Source organism: Zingiber officinale, chromosome 3B, assembly GCF_018446385.1.
Source record: "Zingiber officinale cultivar Zhangliang chromosome 3B, Zo_v1.1, whole genome shotgun sequence".
NCBI lineage: Eukaryota > Viridiplantae > Streptophyta > Magnoliopsida > Zingiberales > Zingiberaceae > Zingiber > Zingiber officinale.
In genome coordinates this window covers 64,026,732-64,036,530 of record NC_055991.1, presented here as the reverse complement: position 1 = coordinate 64,036,530, position 9,799 = coordinate 64,026,732, and the positions used below count along the sequence as shown (strand labels likewise).

The 9,799-nt window shown below is 42.2% G+C and overlaps 1 protein-coding gene and 1 pseudogene across 1 annotated transcript; one reads left to right on the top strand and one right to left on the bottom strand.

Annotated features, from left to right (window-relative positions):
* Positions 1-7,930: 7,930 nt before the first annotated feature.
* LOC122054921 lies at positions 7,931-9,187 on the bottom strand. The gene is made up of 3 exons (XM_042616335.1): positions 8,947-9,187; positions 8,336-8,508; positions 7,931-8,281 (listed from the first exon to the last, which is right to left on the bottom strand). Exons 1-3 carry the CDS (start codon positions 9,185-9,187, stop codon positions 7,931-7,933), a joined length of 765 nt encoding a protein of 254 aa, XP_042472269.1.
* An 88-nt stretch (positions 9,188-9,275) lies between these two features.
* On the top strand, positions 9,276-9,347 carry LOC121968846 (annotated as a pseudogene).
* Positions 9,348-9,799: the final 452 nt, after the last annotated feature.

Sequence of the window (9,799 nt, the reverse complement as noted above, 5' to 3'; positions counted from 1 at the left end):
AAGCTCCATACCGCATGTCTCCAGCGGAGTTGAAAGAGTTGCAAGAACAACTTCAGGAGCTGCTTGACAAAGGCTTCATTCGCCCTAGTCACTCACCATGGGGAGCTCCTGTGTTGTTTGTCAAGAAGAAGGATGGATCTATGCGGATGTGCATAGATTATAGAGCTCTGAATCAAGTGACCATCAAGAACAAGTATCCACTGCCCAGGATCGATGATTTATTTGATCAATTGAAAGGGGCAACAGTGTTCTCCAAGATAGATCTGCGCTCTGGGTACCATCAGTTGAAAGTGAAAGAGAGTGATATACCCAGAACAGCTTTCAGGACCAGATACGGACACTACGAATTCGTAGTCATGCCTTTTGGTGTGACTAATGCACCTGCAGTCTTCATGGACTTGATGAATAGAGTGTTCAGAGAATACCTTGATAAGTTTGTCATTGTGTTCATCGACGACATTCTAGTCTATTCCAGAACTTCAGAGGAGCATGACACGCACTTGAGAATAGTCCTGCAGACCCTTCAGCAAAAGTAGCTCTATGCTAAATTCTCAAAGTGTGAGTTCTGGTTGGAGCAGGTGGCGTTTCTAGGTCACATCGTTTCTAAAGAAGGCATTCAAGTGGATCCTACCAAAGTAGAAGCTGTTAGCAACTGGAAGAGACCCAAGAATGCCAGGGAGATCAGAAGCTTCCTTGGTTTAGCTGGGTACTGCAAGAAATTCGTGGAAGACTTTTCCAGAATAGTCTCTTCACTTACAGCCCTCACCAGGAAGAACAAGAAGTTTGAATGGTCAGATAAATGTGAACAGAGTTTTCAAGAACTCAAGAAGAGACTGACCAGTGCTCCCATACTGACTGTTCCAGAGAGTGACAAGAGTTTTGACATCTACAGTGATGCTTCCAAGATGGGCTTAGGAGCTGTACTCATGCAGGAAGGAAAAGTTATAGCTTATGCTTCCAGACAACTCAAAGACTACGAGAAGAACTATCCCACTCATGATCTAGAGCTGGCAGCTGTATTCTTTGCACTGAAACTCTGGCGACACTACTTGTATGGAGTCCAGTGCAGAATCTTCACAGACCATCAAAGTCTTAAGTACTTCTTCACTCAGAAGGACTTAAACATGAGACAGCGTAGGTGGCTAGAGTTGGTCAAAGATTATGACTGTGAAATCCTCTACCATCCAGGTAAAGCTAATAAAGTGGTAGATGCACTAAGCAGAAAATCCAGTGCATCCCTGATGTCCTTGTCATCATTAGCCCTGCCACTGCAGAAGGAGTTGTCAGGTTTCGGACTTGAAATTATTTATGGGCAACTCTCTGCATTGACTCTAGAGTCAACCCTGCTTGAGGATATACAGAAGAAGCAAAGTGAAGATCCAGATATCCAAAAGATCAAGCAAGGGATACAGGAAGAAGAAAATTCCGAATTTCGAGTATCAGACAGTGGAATTCTTTATCAGGGGAGCCGCCTTTGTGTCCCCAATGATGAGGAACTGAGAAAGAAAATTTTAGAAGAAGCTCACAGTACACCGTACTCTATGCATCCTGGATCCATCAAGATGTATCAAGATCTGAAACAGAGGTTCTGGTGGTCTGGACTCAAAAGAGATGTAGCTAAATATGTCAGTACCTGCCTGACATGTCAGAGGGTCAAAGGAGAACACCAGAGACCAGGAGGAGTTCTACAGCCTCTTCCTATACTAGAGTGGAAGTGGGAAGACATCTCTATGGACTTCATAACAGGTCTCCCAAGAAATATAAATGGATATGATGTAATATTGGTAATAGTGGATAGATTGACCAAGTCTGCCCATTTTCTAGCCATCAAGGTGTCTCACTCTATAGAGCAGTTGACACGGTTATATGTTAAGGAAGTGATCAGACTTCATGGAGTTCCCAAATCTATTGTTTCTGATAGAGATGGACGCTTCACCTCTCACTTTTGGGAGTGTGTCCAGAATGCATTAGGCACCAAACTCAAGTTCAGCATAGCCTTCCATCCTCAGACTGATGGACAGACAGAGCGAGTAAACCAGATCCTAGAAGATATGCTCAGGGCTTGTGCACTAGATTTTAAAGGCAGTTGGTGCAAGTATCTGTGCTTAGCAGAGTTTGCCTACAATAATAGCTATCAGGCCACCATCAGGATGGCACCATATGAAGCATTGTATGGCAGAAAGTGCAGATCACCTATATGCTGGCAAGAAGCAGGAGAAAGAAGAGAAATGGAAGTGGAGCTGGGCATTCAGACAAAGCTGATAGAAGAAACCACTCAGGCGATCCAAAAAATTAGACAGAGAATTGAGACTGCCCAGAGCAGACAGAAGAGTTATGCTGACACACGCCGTAGGCCATTGGAATTTTAAGTAGGAGATTCAGTTTTTCTCAAGGTTGCTCCTATGAAGGGAGTGATGAGATTTGGCAAGAAGGGCAAATTAAGTCCTCGCTATGTAGGACCCTATCCAATTACAGAAAGGATTGGAAAAGTAGCTTACAAGCTGAATTTACCACAAGACATGTCAGCAATACACAATGTGTTTCATGTCTCCATGTTAAAGAAGTGACTCCATGACCCTAGCCAAGTGATTGAGCCTCAGTCAGTGCAGATCCAAGAGGATCTTAGTTATGAGAGTAGACCTACACAGATAGTGGACAGAGCAGTCAAGAGACTAACAAGCAAAGAAGTACCACTAGTGAAGGTCGTCTGGCAGAACCAGAAGCACGAGGAAGTCACTTGGGAGCGGGAGGACAGTATGAGACAGAAATATCCATAACTATTCTAAGTTCGAGGACGAACTTTTTATAAGGTATGGGGAATTGTAACGACCCAATTTTCCTTATTTCGAGTTCCAAATGTCCATAAAAATATTTGGAAATGCTTTTAAAATATTCTAGAGATTTTTGGAAATTTTTAGAGTATTTTTACGTAATTTTTGGAAGTCGTTTAGTATGTTTACAAAAAGAAAGAAAGTTTGACAAAAATCGTTGAAGGCGAGGTTCGAACCCACGACCTCGGGTCGGACTGACCCAAGCAAAAATCGGCCCAACCAGCTGAGCTACACGGTTTTGTTAACCTTATATAGAGTGAATAATATTTAAGCAGTAGTTAATGAATAGAGAATAAATAGGAAGAAAAATAGTTGCAGCCGAGACTCGAACCTGCGAGCCGCGCCTTAAGCAGAACGCAGCCAACCAACTGTGCCAGCGACTATTGTTAATTAAGGAAAGAACGGAAAAATATTTAAGGTATAGTATTTAATAAAATAACCCTAGGTTATAAAAAGAGGTTAAGTTAAGAGAGGAAAACCTAAAAATTTTCTCTCGAAATTTCTCCTCTTCTCACGCGACGGCGCCGACTCCTGCTCGGGCGAAAACGCAGCACCTTCTAGGGCTCGTCTCCAGCGACCGGCGAGGACTTTTTCCGACGAGATCTCCACACCTTCGTGATCCCCTCGTCGAGAAGAACAAGTAGATACCAAGAGATCGTTGAGGAAACAACTTCTCCGAACCCTAGCAGCCCTTTCTCTTCGGTTGTAAGTCCAAGAACCCAAAGTAAGTGCTTCTCACCTGCGGTAGGAGTAACTTTCGGGGTTTTGTTTGCATTTTTGTTGTTGTGTAATGAACAAGAGCAGCCCTTCATCCTAGCATATTGTCTAGATTTCAACCTTTGCTCTAGCAATTCGGTTTGAGCTTTGGTTCAAGTCCTTTTGTTGTTTTTTTTAAGAGCACGGATAGAATTTTTGATGGTTTTCCTTGATTGTTACAGCATGCTTATTTAGATGTATTTACCTTACATTTCAAGCATGTCTAAGTAGTTATGCTTCCTTCCAGTCACGGCATGATTAAAGAATTGTTAAGATTCAAAAATAAATTAGTTTTACAAGCTTGCTATTTGGAATCTGTTGCTGCCGTGGGCCTGACCAAATTTATTCCTATGACCACGTAGTCTTTTAATTACTGTTGAGTTTTGTTTTGAATATATATAGATATATATCAGTGGCATATGGTTTTAGAATCTCTTGCATAATGTATATATGTGAGAAGTACAAGCAAAGCAAGACCAAGGTCACAAATTGATCCTGAATTCCAGAATTTAGAATCAAAGCACACTAAGTGCTTAAATAAATGCCAAGGTATTTTATTATAAGAAGTTTTTAAAGATAAAAAAAAGTATTTTACTTTTAAAGGGCATGTACCGGACACAAGGTCCAAGGGATGGGCTCCAAGATGCCCCTAGGCACAAGGCCTAGAAGTATCTTAGTAAGTTTCGGGATTAGCTACCTCGATTCTTATTAAGAATGCACGCAAAGTGGTACAATGCCGGGCCCAAGAGAAGTTGATTATTATTTTAAAGTATAAGAGTATAAGTTGGGGAAAAATAGAACAGTTTCTTTCATCTAAGTTGCAATTTTGGCAAGTTAAATCTATTGTTCCTTTAAGAGATGCATGATTTAGTGTTAGTTGCTACTTTCATGTGGAATATGCATTTCCTGCTTTCTTTTATGCACATGCATTTCTTATCGAGTTCTTGTGAGTAGATAGCACTTACTAAGCTTTTAGCTTATAGATACTACTTTCCTCCTACTGCAGATATAGATAAAGATAAAGGAAAAGCTAAAGTGATATAAAGGAAGACGGCAAGGAGGCGTCGATGGTGTGTGTGGTGGCTGATATGGAAGCTTGGGACCTTGCTAAGAAATTTCTGTGAATTAATTTAATTAGTTTTCTTCTTAAATAATTAGGAGAATTTAGAGAAATACAGATTCTTGTTCCTTCTATTTTGCTGATTAGAGGTGTCCTTAACAGTATTTGGCTTTGTTTCGGTTGTTCATTTATTATGGCTTGGATGTTTCCTTCCTTACCGCCGGACTGTCCAGATTAAATAATGCTGGGATTGTTTTGTTTTTGAGAATTCTGTTAGTCACTGCCATGCATGCTAGTTTCTTTGTTGACATGCTAGTTGTTTGTCCGAGTTTGATTTTTATATAAGAAGTTCATATCTGATTCTCAGCTTGCAATCACAGTTAGAAGTGTGAAATGGTATGTTCAGTTGCTTTAGATTCTATTATAGCATGGAATTTCTGCAGTAAGATCAGTTTCCGTGATCAGCAAGTTTTATTTCAGTAAATTGATTGGTTACCTTGTATTGCTGAAACGTTTCTTGGTACTGCTTGATTTTAATTCGGACTGGTAATTGCTGAAGTTGAGTCTCTTTGAAATCTGTTATAAATGCATGCGAATCTTGTATAGCAGAAATCTGATGCGTAACCAGTAGTATGCAAGTAGGAAATTTGAAAGTTGCTGGAATTTTCTTCTCATTACAATTGCAGCATGCAATACAGATTTTCCTTTTTATGTTGTTGCCTTGAAACTTAAGTACCGTAGTCTTAAAATCTCAGAATGAATCACTACATTCTTTAATAGATATGGAGGCATGTTCTACATATGATCAGTAGTCAAGTAGCTATGCTTATTTAGGTACAGTAGGCATGTTTTACTTGATTGGGCAGTTGAAGTATATAAGCTATATATGTCCGTATGCTATGCTTACTTGTGGTCTTATTTAATTGCATGTCTGACTCTGTAAAAAAAAAAAAAGTATCAAGAAATCATATGCTACTATTTGGAGGCATGTTCTGATATGTTCCCAATAGTTTAAAGTTTCTCTAGTATTAGAGTAAGTAGTATCAGTTACGTGAAGTTAGCAGAAACAGTAGCGGTCACCCTCAGAGTAGTAGTAAGGAGGGTGGTCGTTACACCATGAACTACCTCTAATCCATCAAGTGCACAACCAAGATTGAATGCCACTTGGGTGATTAATCCTCCAAACACTATCATCCCCGAAGATGCCTTAGCTGCCTTCCACAAAGTTTGCATGAAATGATACCCTGAATCAAAATTGACTTTATTTAACATTGCCCAAAGAGAATAGAGTTCTGTCTTCTTAACCACCCCATCGTTATCTCCTCGACCAAAGATCATTTTTCTCATCACTCTGTGAAGGTATCTAAAGGTCGGGTTTTGCATCCGGGATGCTTTAGCTCTAGAGGGCTCATAAGGGTCTTGTGATCCAGTAATCGACATCCAAAATTCATTCCATTTAATACCACTATCAAATCCACATGAACCACCAGTAGGTAACCCAAAACAATCATTGAAATCACTAAAAGTCCATCGAGCTTCTTTGTTCATCATTCTGAAAGTTATGACCCCTATGTAGTCGTCCTCAGAAGGAAATCTAACATCTAACGAGCTCAAAAATTCAAGAACTAGGCGGGGGTAAGTCGGTGCATGAGCGTACATTACATCATTCCAATCTAAAGCACTAATCATCCAATCTATGCTCTCCCTAATTCCTAGCACATTCATAGTAGTGGGATCTATATATTTAGTGCATAAGATTTTCCTGGCGACAAGAATATCATATCTAGCTTTTTGATCATGATTTCTAAAAATAATATTGAACTAGTTTTCGTTGCCTTCGTCGCGTGCCACCCGCTTTCCTTTGCCTTTTGAAGCAAGAGTCTTCCCTTTACCTTTGTCGCCTCCCGGTGCGTCTCCTCCGCTAGATCCACCACTTCCTCGACGAAGCCACTTCAAGATATGTGACATGGTGTGAGGCTTTGAGGAGTTCCTTGTGGAAATGGATTTTGAGAATGGGAATAGTGAGGAGAAGGAAGGGAAAATGAGGAAGTTTCTTCTCTCTTTTCGGATTTGTGGCTTGAGGAGGTTTTAGATCTAAGTGTAGATCAAGGCAAAAATGAGCTTTAGAGGTGGGAAATCAGGGGTTGGTGAGGTGTAATGGAGAGGAGAAGATTTTTGGGAGAGGGGGAGATGGAAATAGGGTTTCTTGGAGGAGGGCGTGGCGTGCACGGGTTGAGCCACGGTCGTGTCTTATAGACATGGCCAGGTCAAACGGGACGCTACATGGTCGTGCAAGGATGCACGGGCTCCTTCTTTCTCCCCTCTGCTGAAGTGGCATGACCGTGCCTATTGGCACGACCCCTGTCTTCCTCTTCTCTGTATGAGTCGCACGGCCGTGCCAGTTGGCACGACCAGGATCTTTCTCCTCTCTGGCAGGGCTGCATGATCGTGCCTATTGGCATGACCTGTGCCTCTCCCTTCTCTGTACAAGCCACACGGCCGTGCAGAGTTGCACGACCCATAGCTTTAGTCTCCACGTTATCTCCACACGACCGTGTGAGGTCACATGGCCAACTCCCTTAAGCTCGTAGTGATTCGTTGTTCATCATTTTGGCTCCTCCGTCACCTCCACACCCATGAGAAGCGCTCATGGGCAGCTCGTGGAGGCTATACACATCCTAAAAATGAAGCACCCAAAATAAAGCACTAGATTAAAACTCACTAGAGAAATAGAATGACAAAAAGGGATGCTGAACTAAAATAAGAAAACCCTTGGGTTGCCTACTAAGAAGCGCTTATTTTAGGTCTTTAGCTCGACCCCATTTCCGTTAATGCGGACTAAACCCGTGGAAGGATAGCTCCCCACCTAGGGTTTTGCTCAAGCCTGCGCCTTCAGTTTCGCTAGTGCAGGACAAATGTATTTCGTGTTGTTTGCTGGAGGAGAATTCTCATGGAAATTGCACTCCTCGACTTTGTGCATGTTGGTCTTGCGAGAATGTCCCTGAGGGGAGATGGAGGAATCTAATAAATCGAACTCGATCTTTTCTTTACCAATTTCCAAGGATAGCCTGTGACTTTTTACGTCGATGATGGCTCCAGCTGTGGCAAGGAATGGTCTTCCAAGGATAATCGGTATCTTAGGATCTTCCTCCATATCCAAAATAATAAAATCCATGGGAACTATACACCCACCCACTTTAATTGGCACATCTTCCACTATTCCCATCGGATATGTGCATGAGTGGTCCGCTAATTGCAGTGCCATGGTGGTTAATTTTATGTTCTAGAGGCCCAACTTCTTGCATAAGGAGTACGGAAGTAGGCTGACGCTGGCCCCCAAGTCGCAGAAAGCTCTCGGTACGAGTTCAGGACCAATTCTGCACGATATGGAGAAACTTCCTGGATCCTGAAGCTTCGGTGGGGGATTCGCCATAAGGAGGGCGCTGTAATTTTCTGTTAATGCTACAGTCTCGAAGTCACCCTTCTGCCTTCTGTTAGATAATATTCCCTTTAGAAACTTCGCGAACTTCGGCATTTGGTGCAGCACATCTATCAATGGTACTTCTATGTAGATTTCTTTGATCTTCTTCAGGAATCGGCTGAACTCTTCATCTTTCTGGGATGCTATAAGCTTCTGAGAAAAAGGGATCGTCTGATTTTATGGGGCAACTTGAAGAGTTTCTTCAACCTTCTTAGTAGTCTCTTCTCCATCCCTGTTTTGAGTCTGATTGGGCGGGAGGAGAGAGTGCTCTTTCTCTAAGTCAAGCTCCTTCTGAGTGGTGGTTTGGGGATCTCCCACAGTACGTCCACTCCTCAGTTCAATGCGGTTGCAATGTTCCACTGGATTTAAATCTGGTTTCCCTGGGAATATGCCCTATGCTCTCGAGATGGACTGAGCTATCTGAGCTATCTGGCTGTCTTGCATTTTTTGGTGTTTCTCAGAGTTTTCTAGCCTCTGAGTCAGTTGTTTGATCTTGTTTCTCATCTCCTTTTGCTTTGAGAGAGCTTCCTCAAGCATCTTTTCAATCCTGGACAGTTGTGAGTGTTGTTGTTGTTGATAAGTATGTTGCTCAGATTGATGGCTTTGTTGCCCAGGTTGATAATTCTGATGTGCTGGTCCTTGATCTTGATTATTCTGGTATGAGAAATTGGGGTGATTCCTCTATCCAGGGTTGTATGTATTAGAGTACGGATTATTTTGCCTCTGATTGTAGCTGGTTATTGCATCACACTGCTCAAGTTGGTTCATATGTGCCTGTATTGGTCCAAAAGGGCAAGTGTCTTGAGCGTGATCCGTACCTCCACAAGTGTCGCAAACACATGCTATTACATTAGCTGTGCTGCCTCCCATTGCATCAAATTTCTTAGTTAGAGCGTCCAGCTTCGCAAACATCAGTGTAACTGCATCTACGTTGAATTTCCCTAACGCTTTAATTGGATTCCCCGTAAAAGAGCCACTGGATCTTTCAGATGCCCATTGATGGTGGTTCTGAGCCATATTTTCTATGATCTCTTTGGCTTCATCGAGGCTTTTGTTCATCAGTGCTCTTCCTACTGCAAAATCAAGAGATACCTTCGTGTGATAATTTATCCTATTGTAGAAGGTGTACAGGACCAACCATTTTTCAAGGCCATGATGGGGGCACTGTCTCAACATATTATTGAATCTATCCCAAGCTTCAAATAATGATTCTGAGTCTATCTGTTTGAAGCTAGCGATTAGGTTCCTCATGTGAGCGGTTTTGCTGGGTGGGTAGAACTTATCCAGAAACTTCTACTCACACTGCTCCTAGGATGATATGTTGTTTGCTGGAAGCGAGTTCAGCCACTGCTTGGCTCTGTCCTTCAAAGAAAACCCGAAGAGAAGTAGTCTGACTGATTCTGAAGGAACCCCATTTACCTTCATAGTGTCACAGATCTCGTAGAACAACTCTAGGTGGTGGTTTAGGTCCTAATGTGGTCCTCCTCCGAATTGATTTTGCCGGACCATATGGATTACTACGGGCTTGATTTCAAAGTCGTCGGCTTCAATGGGCGGTTGGGTGATGCTGGATTGAACCACTTGTGCATACAGTGCCGCGTAATCTTTCAACAATTTGTCGGCCATTTTTTGAGGATTCTTTCGCTGCTTGGAATGACTTCTGTAGATTTC